General features: G+C 40.3%; 1 protein-coding gene across 4 annotated transcripts in view; it reads right to left on the reverse strand.

The window, feature by feature from the left end:
- lrrc4ba (leucine rich repeat containing 4Ba) overlaps positions 1 to 21,200 on the reverse strand; it is a 37,227-nt gene that overhangs the window by 12,664 nt on the left and 3,363 nt on the right. Inside the window, exons 3-5 of one of the 4 annotated variants that reach the window (XM_044181880.1) lie at positions 17,932 to 18,041; positions 17,255 to 17,346; positions 983 to 1,520 (exon numbers count right to left, since the gene is read on the reverse strand). In XM_044181880.1, the coding sequence (XP_044037815.1) occupies positions 983 to 1,228 (246 nt within the window). In that variant the 5' untranslated portion in view covers positions 1,229 to 1,520; positions 17,255 to 17,346; positions 17,932 to 18,041. The remainder of the gene's footprint in view (positions 1 to 982; positions 1,521 to 17,254; positions 17,347 to 17,931; positions 18,042 to 21,200) is intronic. The other 3 variants (XM_044181881.1, XM_044181879.1, XM_044181878.1) reach the window with 3 other exon arrangements.

The following is a 21,200-nucleotide window of genomic DNA, read 5'->3' on the forward strand; positions in this document are numbered from 1 at the left end:
ACATGAGGAGGGATCCAATTACTTCAAATGCTGCTGCAAAGAGTAAAATCAACCCACTCTGTTTATAAATGTAGAGATTCATGTGCTTTGTATCGATGGTCTGTGGTTAAATGAACTTCCCTTGCAGCTGTAAAGCCACAAAACGCTGTCTAGGGACTCTAGATAAATTGGTAATGCATACAAAAGGCAGCACGGTGTCATGGAAATATGCCTTGCTTTCAATTCATAAAATATTCCCTCAGTTCAGCAGAGGCTTAAGTGCCTTTTTCTACCATTATTGCTGCTTACGTTGTCTGTCTTTTCTCGAAACTAAAGTTTCTAAGAGAAAACCTGTATCAACAAGTTAATCCTAACATTCACAGCTGGATGCAAAAGCAAATATTCCCTCTGATTATGGGGGAAAAAAATGCAGACACATATGTAAGTGTATGTGTGTGAATTTGCTATACAGGATTTGTCTCTTCTATCAATAACTATATAAATGACAACAATTATATTAAATGAAATCAATAACTGTATTAAGATGTATCAAAAGGCTATGTGCTGAAAAGAAATAGTGAAACTGGAGACAGTGACATGTTTAAAAAATGATAAACTGTGTGTTTTCTCTGTGTAATTTATGCTGAGATGTAATTGTCAATAAAAACCATGACCTCCAGTCGGTCATCATTATATGAGTAACAACCAGCAGTTGAAAAAAAAAAAAAACACAACACTATTTTTAGACAACCATTAAATTTCATCATTTGTTAATAACAATAAATAATATTAATTTATTTATTTTTTGAACTAAAAGATTTAAAAAGGTTTATTATTATGGCAACATCTGCTTATTTTGTGTCTCTGTGATGTTTATATTTAAACGTTTTGACATGTGATATGTATTTTCACACAAACTATCCTGTATGAAATGCACAACACAAATCAACATTGACATGACATGATTTGACCCAACAAGCGACTTCCTCCAGCCACTATTTACCTGTATGGAGTTCTCCTGCAGGTTGAGGTATCGTGTGTTGACTGATATGCTTTCAGGCACCTCCTCCAGGTTTTGCCTGGTGCAGATGACTCGGCTGGCCTGGTTGGAGCAGGTGCAAAGGGAGGGGCAGGAGGAGGCGGCTCCCACCAACTCCGGCCCAGGGAGGAGGAGCCGCAGTAGCAGCTGGGCCAATAGAAAGAGGAAGGGGGAAGGGCCGGAAAGGCAGGTCAGCGTGGCGATGCGCATGGCAACTGGGACATGACCCTGCTCTTTAATCCGAAGGTACAGGTGAGGTGACTCCACGCTGGTGGATTTGCGAGAAAAGGTTTATTTTCCCTTTGGTCCTCCAGTGGCAATTTGTTCTTTCTAATTCTGCATCCTCTGAGATGTTTTTTGTCCTCTGTCGATCTCTGTGTTTTTTCCTCTTATTTTTTGAACATAGAAATATGCAGATAAACAGATGTTATTCCCTTTTTTTCTTGTGTTGTCTGGGGATTTGAGTGAGGCTTTTTGTGAAGTGAGAAGAACCCAGGAGTTACTGTGGAAGAACAAAAGAGAGAGAGACAAAGAGAGGGGGAGAGAGAGCAGATATTAAAGACAGAACACAGACTCTGCCTCGTGTTTTCACCAACAGAGAATGAATAGAACAAATAATAGGTAGACATCTACAGTATAGCTTATCATGGGAGGGATTGTCAAAAAATCTTTGAGAAGCATTAGAACTTCTATGTCACTGCTCATATCAAATCCCACATAATCCCTGAGCAGGCATTTTGTCAGAAATCAAATCCTTACACCCAGGGCAGGTGGAAGCCGATTTCTGTAATTAAAGGTTCAAGGAGGTGGTAGGGAAATATGGAAACACACAAGCAAAAGTAGGACAACAAGGTATTTCTGTCTTTACAGGACTGCATTTAGCATGTAAACATGAATAAATCAGAAAAGACATTAATATGTGAAACAGTGGTATAACTGTTGTAAACAAATGAGCATCATCACACCCAATCACACTGAAACAATCATGCAATGATGTGTATTTTGTAGACCAACTCAGATATTGCAATAAATGGCTACACTTATGTCCCACTCTAGGTTCCCAAGGCAGTGTTTCAATGGGAATCCTGCACTGGGTTTAGGGCTGAAAGTATTGCAATAACTTTCATTATCAAAAGCTTTATTTAAATTCATCGATTGATCAAATAGTCAATAAAATGACTACAGGAAAAGTTATCTTTGCACACCTGTATTCAGACAGGTACAAAGGGGAATAAGTGATGAGTCCAAGTAACAAAACATCAGCTCAATCATACACATATGGTAACTTTATTGAATAGCTACATGCATACATACATATAGTAGCTATTCAACAAATGAACAAAACAAGTATTGACAGTGAGCGGGAGCTAATTTTCATTACCTGGATTCAATAAAAAGTCTAAAAATAATGACATTTGCCCAGCAGAAGTTACTTTAGTTGTAAAGTTAATTTAGATGATATGAAAGAAATAAGCAGCAGGTTCTCAAATTTGTGACGCTTTGACAAGGAAATAATTAATTAATTATCAAAATAGTCATAGATTAATTTTCTGTGTTTGGTTAATCATTTCAGCACTAATTAGGTTTATAAAAGACTGATAATATTGCACATATTTTGTTCAACAAAACAATCTCCACATGCAATCAATATGAATAGAAAGAACCATTCAAAAGTCATAGTTGTGATATTAATGGGTGTAATCTATAACCCGTTGAACAAAATGTAGACTGATGTGAGCCACAGAATGTATTTTCTGCATCAATCAAAAACTCTATGGGGAAGAAAAGAAATCCGGTGAGGGAACCCATGGCTCAAATACTTTTGGGTTTAAAACTACAAACTGTAATTCCCTGTTTACAAAGTGTGAAACACTGTTGGATTTTACAGGGAATCAACCATTCTCCCAGTGTAAATGGAGCTAAAAATAGTTTCTAGAAATGATAGATGATGGAATAAGTGAAAGGAAAAATCATTTCAATCAACTTCAGTGAAAAACAGCAACATCTACTCTGTGACAGGAAGCAACAGGGTTTATGGGACAGGTGGTCTTAATTTTGAGAACCATTAATAACACCACTGGTGTGAGATAGAGGCTTCAGGTCATCTCAGCAATGGTCTCATATGTTAACGCTAATTATACCAAGGTATGACAATTAATACGACACTGATATATTTATGTTTGAACATGCTATCCTTAGCACCTTTAAGTAAACTCATACTTTTCAAAGCAAGTCTCAAAACTTGAAAACAATAAGAGACTGAATCCAGTAAGCAGTGCCACTTTTTGCAGTAGCATAGACGCGGTGGTGGGACTAAAATGTTAATTCCACTCCTGTACGAGCACAGCATTGCATGCTCTAGGGGCTGGAGAATGGTAGTGAATGGTGCAGTCTACATTAACACTAATAGATGGCCAGCTCAAGTCAGGCTCCACCAGCCTCTCTTCCCCTCTGCAGGTTATTTAGACCTGAACAACCTTAATAAGGGCATCCAGCAATCTAGATATGGTTATTAATGATGATGGTTGTAATGATGGGACTTTGACACGCAAACTCATTTGACACGCTGAGCATCCACACTTGGCACAGTAAGAAAGGAGAAAGAGGGGAAGCGAGAGAGACAGAGAATGAGAAGGAGAGAAGGATTATTAATCTGATAGATGACTGTATGGCTGCAGGCAGAGAAGGGAATTATCAACACTACAGTAATAGATGAATACTGAACAGCTGCAGAGAGCAGGCTGGAGAAAAAGAGAGAAAGAGAAAGAGATAGAGATGGAGACAGATGGAGGGAAGGTTGGGTGAAAGGAATGATGAGGGATAAAGACCCAGAGAAAGGTATAAATAGTGGGAAGAGCAGAAAAGAGATCAGTAGTAAAAGAAAGATAAAAAAGTGGAAGAGGAAAAATAGGGAGGGGAGAAGAAGACACACATTAATATTAATAATCTCTCGCTCAGTGAGAGAGTGAGAAAGAAAGAAGGGAGAAGGGAGGGGGGCTCAATAGAGAGATGAATATAAAACAGACAGAGATGGAGGGAGGGGAATGACAACACAGAGACGCATATAAAACAGAGAGCGACAGAGAGATGGAGACAAGAAACAACAGAGGGATGAATATGAAACTGGTGGAGATGTAGAGAAAGAGAGAGAGAGAGAGAGGGAGGGAGGGAGGAGAGGTGGGGTTGGATGGGTGGGGGAGAGATTGATCAATAATACGTACGTAGTTCAATGACATTAAAACACACACAAGGACACTATGATAAATCATATCGGCAGCAGGATCTCTGGTCAGACAGAACAGGACACCAGTAGTAGTGAGACGGCAACTGCAACAACTGCAAATGCAGCACCAGGCAACGATGCAACAGTCATCAGGGACAGCGGCTTGTCCTGCCCTGCAACTGCTCCTCATCTGTATCCCGACACAGCGGTGGCGGTGCCGATGGATAAAAAGGCACTCAATTGTTATTTTTGGATCAACTCTCACCTTTTTATATATTTTAATTTCCAGCCACCTTTTTTTCCTCTTTCCTTTCTTGCCAGCGAGAACTAAGTGGCAGAGCTATTTCAGGTAGACAGCATCTGAGCAGTGTCGAAAGGTGCAACAAAAAAAAAAAGAGAGCGAGCCGGTGGAGGCTGAGGCTGAGGTTAAGATGGTAGCTCAGATGTTGGGGGGAGGTGGTGAGCGAGAGTCCATAGAGGAGACTGAGACTAGTTGGAGCTGACAGCTGGTTAGAGGCTGGTTGATTGTATTCTGCCTCACTGCTGTCACTATCCACATGTTACAATAGTCTCTACCTGTAACTCTCCCTCTTTATCCTCTCTCCCTTCTTTTCTCTATCTCCCGCGATATCTATACCTATCTCCCATCTCCGTCTATAAAAGTAGGAACACTCTTCCTCGCTGCCAACTCTTTTGCAAACTCATTCAACGCCCCCTCCTCCCCTCCCCTCCCAGCTGCCTCACCCCCTTTCTACTACTTATTTCCTGGACCTCCATTTCCTCCCCCTGTGCGGTGCACTGTAGTGTCCAGTGGCAGGGGTAAACGCTGCATTGACCTCGCAGTTTGATGAAAGATTAACCTGCTACAATGATGCATATTAACCCTTAACCCCACCCCCCACCCCCCAATTCTCTTTCCACCGCACACAAACACTGCAGCTTCCTTTCCCCCTTTTGCTCTCTCTCTGCATTCAAATCGTAGCCAAGAGTTACCATGGTTACCTATTCACCACAGTCTCCCACTCCGTCCAGCTGTATCCCACCAATTCCACATCCACCCCACTCCTCCTCCTCCTCCCTCATTAGCACCCTATACACACACGTATACAAATGAACCAAACATGAGTGTGAATGACATCAACACTCCAAAAGCCATGAGGCTGCATTACAGCAGGCCACATTACTGTTTTTCAGCGAGTTACAGTGAGGAGAATACATTTTAATTTGTCCAGTGTGTCGCCACAAATGACAAGCAACCACAATTCATGAGTGCAAAGATCAGGGTCATTTTTCCTTTCAGTGATGATTTAGTGGCAAAATAAAAAGATAAGTAAACTGTCATTCTGGCATGTAAAAAAGAAATAAAATTAATATTTTGTTATAAAATTAAAGGTTTCCATGCTCTAGCTCCTTACCCTGACAACCTATTTTCTCAATCAGCTTCTTACTATGCAACAAGTCCTCCAAATTAAACAACAAAATATGTTGTCATGTTGCCCCCAACAATGCGTAGAAGCGTTTTCTGATCTCTTTTCGCAGGACAAAATCATTAGTCTGTGCCTTTCAAAACTGTTACAAATCACTGTTGAAAAATAAATCTGTTTAATGTGATAACGCTATGGTTAAGGTTTGGTTAGGTTTAGGGAAACATTGTGGTTTGAATTAAAATTACTTCTTTAAACTTTTGTCATGGTTATAATAATAAACATGTGGTTAAGGTTAGGGAACGACTGAAAAACAATGCCAGTTCGCTCTATAAGACCGTCACCTGGCTTCCTGCTGTTTTCACATTCATCTGCTGAAGGAGGAAAGTTTCTCTGTGCTAACCTTAGATCTCATTTTAAGATGTATACATACAAACATGATTTTGTGACATCATAACTACTTTGGAAGCCAATCGCGGTCCAGTATTTACCACATCAATATGTAACCTACTGATGTGGAAACCCCGGTGTACATACATTGAGAGTGGACTTTTCAGTGAAGTATCAGACATCTTGTGTCCAGCAGGAGTTAAAACTCCAGTTTTAAACTAAACATATTTGCATATTCATATATTCTGGATTTTTCATTGAGGGAGAAGGACAGCGTAGAAGTAGAATTCAAGTAAGTAACTTTTTTGTGTAAAAACCATATCACACAGATTGTTATTCCTAGCAGAATATTTTTATATTGTATGTCTTAATACATGTCTGAATGGGGTCTTTAACTTACTGATTCTTGCTTGTTTAGTCACAAATATTTCTGATTTGAATGCAAGTTTTTAGGGGCTTTAAAAACATTTTTGCTAACCATTTTCTAATGAAAGTTATGCAGTTTAAAACTTTTTGATGACTTTTTTTCCTACAGCTCCAGGCAGCCATTATTTTTCATTCATTTCTGTTCTGTTTGAAAATCAGTTATCGTGTTTATGTGATATTCCATCACAGTGAACAATCTGCATTAATCTTTGCCAGTTACATTATCAATGATTTGCAATGAAATTTAAGCTCAGATTGTTTTGAGTCTGCACTACATTACCTCACAACAGTAATGTAAAAATTAATGCAGGATTGATGTTCAGTATGATGGACTACATACAGTTCTGTAACTCAAACAAGTTTCAAGAGCGCATAGCTAATAGCTTATATTTTCCTACGGAAATAATAAATGGAAACCAATGGATTCTTGGAACATTCAAATGTTTCAAACATAGTAACATGTCCTGCACAATGGTTAGTTGGGATGTACAGAATAAAAGATTGGTAGTAGATGAGCTAAAACATGCAAAAGTACCTGTATAGTCCTTTAAATGTAATGACAGAAAAAATGTAATTGCTTGCTTTGCATGCTTTTTCCCTCTTTAATCGTCAACCCAGAATGTTCCCAGTATTCCTCTTAGATTTTCCCTTGAGCTTCATGGAGTAGCTTCAAAGTTAAATAAAACATTTTTTCCCCCATACTGTTAGAAATCATTATATATACAGTATATTCTCTGTTCTATAAAATATTACGATTCAAGGCAATTTTTAAAGATATATGATTCTGTCAAATGAAAAATTCTAGATGTCCCGTGCATCATTTTACACATACAGTACTTCCCCGTGATTCAGTCTGACATATTTGATATCTTTAGGATATGACAGGGATTTCAAATAAATTTTTATGCATGTGAGCAATGCTTGGCTACCCTGTATGCTTGACTTGCCAAAGGCTCTGTAGGGTTGAAGAGGTTAAAAGACCCCTATCTTCATGTTTTTGATCCTAGCTGCAATGATGTATCCAGTGAATTTTATTTCATAAAGATTTATGTGAGGCTCTAAAGGTTGGGTAATTGAGTGTGGATAATTCTACCCTCCAATACATCTCTACCTGTGGCCACAGAATCATAATTTAAGAGTGGAGGGATAGGAAAAGTAGCAGAATAAAGGGCATAAGATTTTGCTTCTTTCTCCACCAGAATGGACTGTGTAGCAGATGGTTTGATGGAAACTTTTCTAACTGATACAAAGAGTGAGAGACAGGCGGAGAGATAACCAGAAAGATGCGCTGACAGTCGAACAAGTGGCGAATCGAACAGACAGGAGTGCGCTCCTTCACTCCAGTGTCCTGTCTGCACATCAGCATGGAGGCCCATCAATGATGACTCCGCACACACCAAGATGGCAGCTCATGCAGCCATGAGAAGAAAAAAAAAAGAGAAAAGCTCATCATGTTGGTTGTGTGCGGTGGGAATAGAGCCATGACCTTTCCTGATCGCGGTGACATCTTGGCAATCAGGGTTGTGCCTGTGAGGCTTTAAGACAGTGGAAAATCTCCTCTCACACACCCCAATTTCTGAGACAAGGAAGTAATTTAAATTAATAACCTAAGACAGATTTTATTCCAAACAGCAGATAGCAAGTTTACCTACTGTACCAGAGCTGCTGATACTTCTGTTGTATCAGGGATTCATGGCATTCATGTTTCATGGCAGCTGCTGATTCAGCCAATTTACTGAATCAATTTACTTTGTATTAAAATTCAGTTTGCTGTGACTGCTTTGCATGTCTGATATGATGGATAAGATTTTTCTGATCAATATTAATATTGATCAACAACACCGTCTGAAGCTAGACTGAATTCAATGATCAGATTCCATAGAAAGCAGTAAGATTTTTTGTTGTCTTGTGTTTCAGTACAGACTTTTAGTGCACCATGTTCTACAGTAACTGCTGTTTCAGAGGCTTTACCACCCTGAGAAAAATAAAATTCTGAAGGAAATTGGCTCCTTCGATCTAAACAGCATCAATATCGGCCTTAACAGCCCACATAACAGATACCAATAAAAAACGATTCAGAAACAATCGTGCAGAATTTGCAGCACATAAGATGTCTGTAAACAGGAACAATGCTTGTGGTCTAATTGCTTATGACTGGCAGCGAGTTAGTGTAGCGAGGTGATGAAGAGGGCAAGAGTAAGAACCCAGATCCACCTCCTGCCTTGTTCCCTCCGACCCTTCTGTTTCCCACTTCAGTATGAATGCCAACAGCGATGAGTGGATGTTTCCTTACAAACTCACACAGTCTTGGCACCTCGAGGCTTCGCTAGGGGGCGAAGTCTCAGGGGAAAAGTGAATTCCTTATGTCGAAAGAGGATCATCTCCTCTCACCACACATTTTGGGGTGCTTTTCCCAATGGTCAACTCACTGGGTCACTGTGTCCCTGGCCAATCCAGTTTTATACACTACAGTATTTGAGTGATAGAAGGTGAGTATCTTAAAAAATAACTGTAAATAGTAATTCATTTTAAATGAATTTAGGAATTTATCAAGTGTAATTAAAAAATACATGTTTTGAGTTATCAGGGGCTACTTTCTCGGTTTTAAAGTGAAGATGGTAGGAATCTGCAGGGATTGAATCAGCTACATAACATTATTCCAGTTTAATAATTTGTGAATTTGCACTGGAAATACTGGAAGCTCATTCTTCTTATTTTGCATAATGCTAAAAGCTTACTTTCTCTCAAAATACAGTAACCCAGTGAATGCTTAAAGGGACAGTTCACTCCATCATCAAAAGTACATATTGTCCCTCTTACCTGCACTGCTATTTATCCAACTGTATCACAGCGCAGAAAGAAGCATGCATCTACTCATGGACGAGAGGCTCATGCTAGTGACAGTGCAGGCGTCCTCCTCAGCTGAGCTGTAATGTTAGCTCAGTGGTGCTAGGTGAGCTCTTTGCTGCTAAATGCTCCACTATTTTCACCAGAACTATTGTCTGCCAGAATATTATGCTAGTTGCTAGTTGTCAGCCAACCAAAACATTGCCTTTGCAGAATGCTGCCTTCTGCAAATGACAATTATAAAATAATGCTAAAAGCAAAGCAACTGTTTAGCATTTAGTTAAAATGCTAAGCTATCGTAACAGTAGCACAAGTAGATTAGAGTCATAAAGTTAGCAAACTGACTCAGTAATGTGTCTTATACAGTAATATTTACCTAGAGTTAGCTAACATTAGGAACCATCATAAGCTACTGGTCATACCAGGCCAAGTAAAGCTCTCGCAGTAAAGCCCCTGAGTGTATTGAATTGAGCAATGGTGCGTCTTCTTGCTTAAGAAATCAACTTTTCATTTATAAGAGGAAGAATGTGATATTTCTTTTGTCAAAAGTTGCATGTGTCACTTTAAAGCTCCGTAGCTGAGGGAAACTGCAATCGGGTGATAATTCTCAGTGGGTTTTTCATTACGAGTGACCCCTTTCACAAACAAGTAGTTATGTCATCTGTTATATAAAATACTGATTATAGCCGCTTTCAGTTTTAACATTTGTGAATTAGCACTGAAAGTACTCAAAGCTCAGACATCTCACTTTTCATAATGCTAAAAGCATTACAGTAGCAAATGCTAAAGTGTTAGCATGCAACATCCAACAGTTTACCGGGGAGACATGGATGTTTTCAGATTTCTCATCATTTAAAAGTCATTTGACCAGCAGACAAACGTCCTCTAAATACTGGATCAGCTCAATCATAATTTCTTAAAGTGATTCAGATTTCCAAAGAGGCTGGCCCCTCCAGTGAACTGCATTTGAACACAAAGCGCCAAACCAAATCAGTCTCATCTCACTGCTTCTTATTAGAAGGGAATATGATGGACCACAATACAATCAAGTTAGAGGCTGCAGTGAGGTCTTTCACTTTCCCAGACGTTAATTTCTCCAGGCCTTCCCGGGCCGAGGCGGAGCTGCTCTATCACAAGTGTGATCTCCATGCTGTACAGCTCATAATAAGCAGACAAATTTAGGATATGATAAATCAGCGCTAATATGATACCCTCAGTGTCTGCTAGTTAACATAAAACAACCTCTAAATTTTCATTTGGCAGGCACTCCTCACTCAGCCAGCAATATCTTGTTTGTCCCAACGAAGGGGAAAAAAACTGCTCATGCAGAATAACATACAGTACGCAGAGGCCAAACTGAATATAATCTGTGCCACCTAAGCTAAATTCCAAATTTAAAATATATAATGAAACAAATTTAATTTGTTTTAGCATCCTTCTATAGTCATGTCAGATAGTAATCCTGCCATAGAGACAGTTTCACCATAATCAGCCCATTATAATCCCATCCAGACCTTCCACAGTCTGTTACCAACCAGCATTAATTTTTAGCCCAGTCTGCTCATCTAGCCTCATTTTTCCTTCACACTCAGCCCCATCCTGGTCCCAGGGTAGTCTATCACACTTAGGCTTATACTCTTCACAGGCACTTATAAACATTTAAAGCATGTGACTAACCGCCAGGCAAAATTGACTTTGTGATGACAGACCAGGGGGCTTTTAAAAAATGAAAAAGGGAAATTTTGCATCAGGACACAGAAGCCCTGATTTAATGGAAAACACAAAAAAAGCAGTTTTATTCTGCAGAAGTAGCCGAGTCACGCAGAGGGTTTTCTCTTTTTTATGACCGTGGAGGGGGGTTGGGGATGGGAACACAGGGCTATGACAGAAGGTGCTTGTGAATAGTTTTTAAATGGGGACGCCGCTGTGTCGTATTGTGCTGGGTGGAAGACAGGAACCCCCGCACTCCCCCACTTCCTTCCCTCTGTCTCCTCTGCCGGCCTCCTCCGCTGTGTTTGCCCTCCCACCCCCTGGCACTGAAAGAAAGCTGGACAAGCACTGGCCTTGCTGGTGAATGAAGCCCTGACGTCACTTGCACACACACACACACACACACACACACACACACACACACACACACACACACACACACACACACACACACACACACACAGTAAGCAGTGTGACTAATAGCGTACTAATGTCCTTTGTTGCTTCAGTTATACCTGATTCATGTCTGGCTCCCAGGGGAAGGAGCCCCCCAGGTTATTGAAATATTCAGAGACGTTAGATGTTAGTACAGGTGAATCAATGATGCCAGTCAATAACTCCCCCCTCGACAGGGATTTAAGGACAGGGGTGTGTTATGCCAGCACGCTGCCAGATTCAGGTGAAAACACCACTATTGTACTTGATATTGATTTTTTTTCCTCGCTGATATTGCATGCAGTGATTTCCCCACAAGTATAGGTTCATGTAGAAACATATTTGAGTCTGCCTACCTATTGACCCTATCTGTGTTTGATAGCTGATATCATTAAGTGGCTGGTATGTTGTAATAGGACAAACTGGGGAATGGGAGTGAGGGAGGAGGTGGTGAATTGGGTTTCAAGCGTGGTTCCTTATTATTACTGGTGAAACAAGTCTATAGTATAAAGCCCTGAAGCATGTTGAAGGAGAGATTTGTATCTGTAAGGATGTGCAACACTACATTTATCTGCATCCTGAGATATGTGCACAGATATGCAATAATTTGAACCCTTATGAAGTACACAGAATTCATGTCAAAGGACTTCTTAACACTTTAAAGTCACAATCAAATCATTTTCACCTTGCTAGATAATTATACTGTATTCCAATTTAACCCCTTAACAAGCAGCAGGCAGTATACAAGTCTGTTATCTTATTTAGGTTGCATCATCTGAAAGCACAGTTGCTACTTTTCTAACAGGAGTGCATACAAAACGAAACAGTAAAATAATCATGATAATTTAAAAAAAACACAAAAAGGTAAAAAAAAAGCCCTACGTTTTTACCATGATTAGTCCTCTGTAAATTTGGTTCATTATCACTAAGACAAATTGTTAGTTTTTGATAATAAACTTTAAAGTGTTTCCTTTTAGATTAGACCAGGATCAGGACTAATAAAAAGAGTTCAAGAACAGGAACCATTTTATTTTGGGTATGTAATTTTCAGGCTGTGAACAAAACAGAGGATGATTGTTAACAATAAAAGCCAAAAATACACACAGCTGTTGTTTTAAAACCAGAACCTGGAAGATTTTTAGCCTGTTTATTTGTCCATTTGTTAGGAGGATAAATTGTAAACTATTAAAATTTGGTTTGGTAAAAAGTGCAAATGGCCAAGGAAGAAGTGATTGGGTTTTGATGCAGATCCAGGATTTTTTTTTTTTACATTTTGTAAAGATATTTTTTAAACATTTAAGTTTATTACTCATGAATGACTTTACTTACTTTAATGAAAAAATCATATATATCCCACAATTGTCTATCACTGTATGTATCTTGATACATATCTGTTTCTACATGCAGATAAAATATTTCTGGAACATTTTAAAACAAATTGGTTGAGCGATTGTGCAGCCGTGGCAAAGGTATGCACTCTCTGTATAGTGGTTTGTTGATGGCATACCAATATGTGTACTTAAGGATTTCTAACCAGTATTCTGATCTTTTTAATTATCCACTTGTGATCACATACCTATATTAACATTCAGTTTTGGATGGAAATGTGTCAAATTATGGAAACAAGATGCTCCCAAAGTCCCATTAACTTGGAAATTATTCTAAATACCTGCATTAAATTGCATTATAATGGATTACAAGATTATACGCTCATCAATATTTCCTTAAAATAAAATCATCATTATCACAAACTTCAGGAGACTACACTGATTTACTGTATAATGCCACATAGAACACTCTCTTACATTAGGTTCATTATATCATGTTCCTGTGGTAATAAATATAACATATCCATAATGCACTTTTGATGTCTTATAATGCTCTGTTACCACTTGAGCTAATCTGTCATTTTGTTCTCCTCAACTGAATGTACAGAAGGTCAATTGAGCTTATGATTATATGATAAACTATTAATTAGACAGAAACTCCTCCTCATTTCCTCCCTGTTTTCTTATAAAGCTTCTTAATGTGATGTTATGACAGGACATGCAGCCTCAGTTGCTGTTACACTTTCACATTTTATGTGTGTTTTGCTACATCAAACTGTTTAGTTTGGTTATTGGAGCAATATTACAATAAGTGCTTATTTTTAGAAAACAGCACAACAGCCTGATGAGGTTTCTTAAATCAGAGCATTCAGCGTTCCACATTTTAATCACCATTCATCCTTGTCAAATAGGATATACTGCAGCCCCCTCTGCACTGTATCTGTCTCCTACCTCGCCCTCCCACTCAAAATGTCCAAAGACGTTGCTCTCATTAGGATGCAGGATGCAGAGAGAAGCCCTGATCTATTCAGAATTGCTCCTACAGGAGCGGGGACCTCCTCCCCTTCAGAGGGGGCCAAGAGCTGCAGATTAAAAGTCACTGTGTTCATCACCCTGCTAAAGCACTCCCATTAACAGACATTACATTACCTACCCCACATGTTCAAATCCCTAACTGAGGGCTTCATACCACTTGTCATTACATGCTGTGATAAAAGTCTTTTTAATGTTAACATCTTTACATTCACTACTCCAGCTCTCAACTTCAAATAAAATCCAGTTATTACTGTCCGTTCTGTGGCGCTGCCTGGTCGGGACACCGATTTTGTGAACAATTAATCCATATTTAAGGTTGTTAAGTGTGTTGCTACGCTCAATTCCTGTGTGCTGGGGCAAAGCCAGCAGCTAATCAAAATGTCTCTCAGCCATTTACAGAGCAATGTAAACGGCAGAATTTTTGGTTTGCTCTGAAACCTTTTCCCATTGTTTCTGAGCTGAGCGTTTGTTGCTCCCAGCTGTTTTGGAGAGGAGGACTTAGTTCAGCATTTCTGTGTTTCACGCTGCCCTCGCTTTCCTTTTTTTGCTCAGGAGAAAGCATGAGAGTGTGTGTGTGATTTCTTTCGGGAGGTCAAACTGTAGCGTGTCAACTCTGACTCCATGTGATTGTTTGTGTGTGTGTGTTTGGTGACATTTCTGTAATGGGGTCAGCCTATGCTGCATTCAGTGTGTGTATATTATGAAAAAAAGTTATTGTAACGTTAGAGTTTGCTTACAAACACAAATCTGTCATCATTTAAATTAACTCATGAAATTCTCACTTAATTTTAAGAGTAATTTTTCTGAAATGATCCATTGATTTTTCCCCTGCATGTATCCATTTGCTTTTCTGGTAACGTAACAGGATGCATGTGTTGAGACAGAACATCTGTTTTTGTTTGGATAAAACTGGAGATGATGTTTTTCTTTCACTGACACTCCTTGGATTATTGATACATTAAAGTGATTGTTCTACAATCACTTATGATAAAACTGAAGTATAACAGCAGTATAACAACAGGCTGTCAAGTTCACATTATACTTTTAACAAAAAATATATATGCTGGGTTGGATTTTTGGTCAAAATACTGTTTCTTATGAATGCAGGGCTGTTTGGCAGCTAATTATCGGATCTCACATTTTGGAGCATCTCATCAGCACGTGAATACATAAGTGGTATATGTTTCAAAGGAGTCTACACATTACCATAAAACAATAAGGTGGCTTTCATAAACATAAAAAAGATATATTCACTGTAATGGATCACTTTTGGTACATCATGGAAATCTGTGCAAGCTGGTCATACTGAAATCAATGTAACTGATGCATGGAGAATATTTTGCAGCAACACAAAGAATATGGAACTTGGCAATTACAGTAATTGCAAATACTCCTACACAAATGTTCAAAATACAAATATTTAACTAAAACGCATTGTGCTATACCAAATTTAATATTCATCACCATTTTAGACTGCAATTACATTTTCAAGACTCTCTGGAGGAACATTTATAAGTAAAAATTTTGATCCCTTATAAGTGTCACCTTCTGCATTTTTGTTCATTTATTTGTGTGTAATGCACTTTTCCATTTGCACTGCTGAGGAGGTTTATAGTTTGCACTAGTTAGGTAGTGCAGAACCCCTGAGTGTGCACTCTTATTATTAAATATAAATCTAACAGTTGGAGGCTGGTGTGCTGCACATACACATACCAGGACACAGCTCACTGATTCTCTAATTGGAGAGGGGAAGTCACTTAGCTTCAACAATGCTGTGCAACAGCAGCACTTTGGAGTTAACAGGTGCAGTTTTTAAAGTTAACATTAAGTCAAGTCTCACTCACCTCCGTCATGACACACACTCAACCCAACCGCTCCACCTGAGCACCTTTAAAGTGCAAACACATAAGTAATGTCATTACAAGTATTACTTTAATACTCAAGGTCAAGGTCAAGGTCATCAATATAGGATTGCACAAATGGAGTTGTGGCCTCCCTTCATTCTACATATTTTAGAAAAAGAAATGAGAATAAAAGGCAAGAAATGTTGAGAACAGCAACAATTAAAATAAAGAAATAAATTAAAAAAATAAAGGGACCAGTGAGCTATTCTGTAAAATAAGTAATGGGGAACACTATATTATATATTGTACAGTATAGAAATATCATGACAACAATGCAGCCGACTAACAATTGTCATGGTGTAGACTGTGTGAGTCTAACACACTACACTTCTGTATATCTTTAGTGTAAAAAAAGAGAGATAGTGCAAAGAGTACAATATAAGAATAGAATAAAAAATGTGGCATTGTAATTAATCAGTAACATAATGTTATGACAGTGTCATATTATTGTACAGTGTGGCATATTGCACTGAATGGACAATATAACATTAAAGATATGCAGAAGAAAAAGGAGTACAGCAACTGCAGTGTACAGTAACAGACTTTACACGGTAACAGGGCTCAGTGTTTAATTTGGATTTCTGAGGTGAAAAAAGGGAAATAAACATTCAGACAGTGTGGTGCAACATGTGGAGCATGTGGAGCAGAGGTGGATACGTTTAATTACGTGTCCATCTGTCTGTGCATCTCCAGTTCCAAGACTGTACACAAGACCTTTCAGTTTTATGTATAAATGGTTGTCTTTTTCCAAATAAACAAACAAATAAACGCTATGTGTATGCATGCGTGATAAGCAACACTCTCCTGGTCCCCATCCATTCAGGCCTCGCCCCAGCCTTCTCTATGAGTGACACACTGACTAATACACAGACAGATAAACACTCACACTGACAAACACGATAAGGTTTTGCCCACGAAACACTGACACGGACTGACTGATGGACGTCTCCATGGAGACCAGTCACCAAGACTGACACAATGTCTCTCACAGCTGAGCGCCGTGCCAACTAAATCAGAGAGGTGAGGAGGAGAAAAGAAAAGAAAGGGAGAGAAAAGGAGAGATAAAGAGTGGAAACACACTGTGCAGCACCAGAATGATTACAAAGCAGTGTTGAAATATTCCAGTGCATGCGTGGATGCAGTGCATATCTGGTCTAACGGGCCACGTGATCATCTTCCCTGCCCCTCGATATGCTCCTCTCACACCTCAGTCTCACCCCATCACACACACCTCTCCATCACCTTGCCTCCTTTACACTCCTCTCCTCTTGCAACCTTTCCATCCCTCCTTTCTCCTCTGCATCTGTTCCTCTCCTCGCCCCCTTTCCTTTCCTACACCTAAGGCATGTTTATTTCCACACCTCACCTCCTCTGCTGATTTCTCCACCCTTCTCCTCTCTGCGGGTTCTTCTCTCCACCCCTCTCTCTCTCTCCCTCTCTCCCACGCTGTGCGAAATGGAAGCTCTCACAGAGACCTGAGGTTGCCATAGTAACCTGCCATAGTAACCACTCACCATCTTGCGTGTCTCCGTCACGTTGGCGGGGGCTTGGGGCGTCCGCGGCCCTGCTCTGCAGCTCCCAAAGCGGGGCGTCAGTTCAGTAAACCCTGCAGTGTGATGGAAAAGTCCCTGGATCGAATCTGCTTTTGCCTCACAAAACTTCCAAATGACAACATTTTTGAGGGAGGCAATAACTGATAACTGACAAAACAATTGTTATCTGCAGGTCAAGTTTGATGTATTATTAGACGTAGGTCAACGCAGGCACACAGCTGAGAGGAAAATAAGCTCTGAATGCTCCAAATAGGCTTTTATGGTTTCCAACTTTCTCCATTTTAACAAAAAGATTAAATTAGGACTCACTTGGGCTTCAGGTATGGTAAATAGTGTACCTTACCGTACCAATTAACAGCCATTGTTGACAATAGTCCACACAAGGATATTTGAGCCTGAACGCCTCACCACTGCATTAACCAATCCAAAGGCTACCATAAGAGAAAAGTGCAAGAGGGGCAAAATATATAAATAAACTAGTACAACTGAGTCAACACTCTACACATATAGAGGAGAGTCTGGGGAGTGGGAAAACAAACAGTGAAGGCATGTACAGGTTCACGTGATGGCACAGAGTAATCGTCCTAACCATACGGCTGTGATTTATCACAGCAATGGCGCATAGTTTCACTAACTACCTCCTCTGTGGCTCTTAGCGGCCTCCAGGGACCACTGCTGGCAGGTCTCATCGCCCTCTTCTGGAGCCACCATCTCACCGTGACATCAGCGCCGCCGCCCCTTGCTGCCCCTAAAAATACGACAACCTCCAATCAGATCCGAAAAGGACATTTGATTACGTGTCGTCTTGTGCGACAGTGCGCCCACGCTTCTCTCCAGGCGTCTCATCGTGATAGCTCAGAGTGCCGTGGAAACCAAACCTGTCTGTGTCAGGCTTGAATCACAAGGAGTGAAAAAAACAACAAGGAGATAAAAAAAAAAAAACTGTTAAGAATCACACTTTGGTCATCAGGGTTATAATTTCATGTTTACTGCTTCTGTTTCTTGCCATCTACATCATCAATATTTATACTGTCATCATCATCAGCATCAGTATGCTACTACTGTTGTGCCTCCAGCCAGCGCAGCCAGTCAGTGAGGCAGACAGAGGAAAGGCCCCAGCCTGACTCTGCAATGCTGTATTGAGCTCTTATGCCGTCACTGACCCGAAACAAACTCCCTCAAGACTCTGTGCCTAGATGCAGCCAAGCCGGCAGTAGCTGCAAAGCATGGTGGTCACTGAGGCCTGACTGCCTTCATTACCCAATCACATTTACTAATACTTAATCTAACCAGGAGAAGATAATATCTCTTCTCTTTGCCAAACTCAATATTAGACACGCAGGGCTGACCGCTCTCTCTGGCCAGCTCATTTCAAAGAGCATAAACTGAACTGCGTCCTGACTGTTTGGAGTTATGGCAATGACATGCGAGCGAGCAGCTACTATTGACCATCTTTACTGATCAGATATTTGGCTGAGCAATGCCAGACAGCTCTCCCACGGCGCATTCACAAACTCATGAGGAGGAAGGAGAAAGGAATCGCCTCACGTCATTTTTCAGGCATCCCTTCCCACTTTAGGTCATGATGAGAATATTGTCCTCAGGGGAAATCTCACCATTTCTAATTATGTCAATTCAATGGATTATAGCATTCATTTTGTGTCATTACCCATCGCCATTCTTCCAACTATTATTCAATAATTAATGCCCGGACAGTCATCATGATCCCTGAAGGGCCAACACCCAGGCTCGGATGGGAGACTCAATCAAACCAATCATGGCTAATTATATCCACCCCGCCATCATAGGCAGCTTAGCATTTATGCTGTGGATGGGTCAGTGCTCATGCACTCCCAGCCCCCTGGTTACTGAGATTCAAATTGTGCCATATCATGCGCAAAAACAGAATCTCAGATCTCTGTCCCCAGGTTCAGGCATGGCATGAGCACGTGGTGACCGGCAGGGACGTGTGTGATCCCAGCGTCTCAGATGGGGGCTCGTTGTGCTACATTATTAAGAGACAGCCCGAGGTTGTTCCCACAATATTCAGCCTCTCATGGCTGATCAGTGACTCTCTCTTCACCCTTCAACCTGTGTACATCAGCAAGTCGTGCAGCCATCAATCAATGACACCCTCGTCCTATGAAGAGACCAGCGACCAGCTTGCCCTGATTAGAGCAGTTTTAGTGTCATCTATAATCTCTGTCTCTCTCTTGCTCTCTGCCATACACAGAAATGAGTGTATGTGCATAAACACATATGCATGCACAAATGCACTCACACACAGACACCAAATTTAGGGCAACAGTTACTCTCTTTGCATTCTAATGTAGCAGCAGAGACGTCCCTCAGAATTAATGCAGTCCTTTGTCCTTTTAGGTACAGTAAGGGGAGGAGGAAAGGCAAACTACACTTTAACCAGATTGAAAGCATCCTGGCTTCATTTGAGAGATGCACAAATTGTTGACATTGGGCAATATTTTAGGGGGTAATCATTTATATGCTGGACTCCTCTCGTGCCCTTTCCCACCTCGTGTGTTTGTTTTGGGAGGATTTGCTTTGACTTTTCTCTATCTCCTCTGGAAATAATCCGCAATGGCTCCACAATTCCAACAGTGTTGGAGCAGTAGGGGGCTGAGCATTATCTCAAAGTCACACCTTCCCTCTAGGACAGGTGTGCAGGTGTAATTTACCATGTCCCTGTTAACCTGCTTGCTTGTTTTCATCAAGCTCATCGGCCATGCATAAGTGGTGTTTCTGGGAAATTAAAGAGCAGCCTGGCCTGATTCCTCAAATGACTGAAATCGCTCAGCCAGTGCTTAATTTGCGACACAGGAAGGAGTCAGCTCTGTTTTGTGGGACACATGTGTCTATGTGTTGAAATTAATGGTTGACAGTTAAAATTAGTAAGATGACTGCACGCTTTCTTTAAGTTGTCAGACTGCTAAAAAAAAGTCCAGGATATCCTTTTTTTGTTTTTTCTTCTACACTAGCTCAGCTGCTGAGGAATAAAAAGTGGATCGGCTGTATTAATTGTGAAAAGGATGCTGGATGATTTCAGCTTTCTTACAGGGCAAATTAAAATCTGCCAAACTGTCTTTCCTTTGGTCGACCACAATGAAGATCTTGAAGCCACCAGTGGAAAAGTCTAAATGTGGAGGCAGGGGCCGAATCCTTAAAGGGGGAATTAACTGAATAAAACATTCCACCTGCATCCCATTAACTAACCTGTGTCATGACATTGTTCAATTTTAATAACATGCATATTAGGTCAAGAGGTTTCATGAATTTGATCCTTCAGGACTTAAAAGGAGATTTGACCTAAGTTGTACGATAGATTCCCTCCATTTTCAGGCCTTTATCAGTACAGCTTGTCCTTGAATTTCTCCACCACCAAATTCCCAAGAATGAGGCTTGTAGGAATTCATATCCTTCCGTCCATAAAACCACATCACAGATCCTGAATTATTTCTTGTTTTCCTTTGAATGGCTGCATTCTCATAAATGGCTGGCTTTCAGTAACATGGCCCATTTTGAATTCATTTCAGCTTAGGTAACGCTAGGGAGTGGGAGGAGGGCAGTGACAAAGTTCAAGACGAACAAATTCCACTGACATTTTGGCCTCGCTTTGCAGCAGTGAGACGTCTTGATATTTTGAAGCGCTGCCCTGAGCTGGAGGACCTTGCCTTTAAATGTGATATCATGTGACAAGCTTCTCATGAAGCCGGGCCCTTGCAGTGACTGGTGCTGTTGTATGCAGTTCCTGATCAGCTGGGAAAGAAGCCACAATTCCTGACTATTGAACATAAAGCCCACAGTATGATTGGATAAAATACATACTTTTACAAGCGGCATAAAAACTTACCATCCTCTTAAAGTTTTACGTCTGTAGGCTTATTTGGATCTA

This window comes from Siniperca chuatsi, linkage group LG21 (genome assembly GCF_020085105.1).
Source record: "Siniperca chuatsi isolate FFG_IHB_CAS linkage group LG21, ASM2008510v1, whole genome shotgun sequence".
Taxonomy (NCBI): domain Eukaryota; kingdom Metazoa; phylum Chordata; class Actinopteri; order Centrarchiformes; family Sinipercidae; genus Siniperca; species Siniperca chuatsi.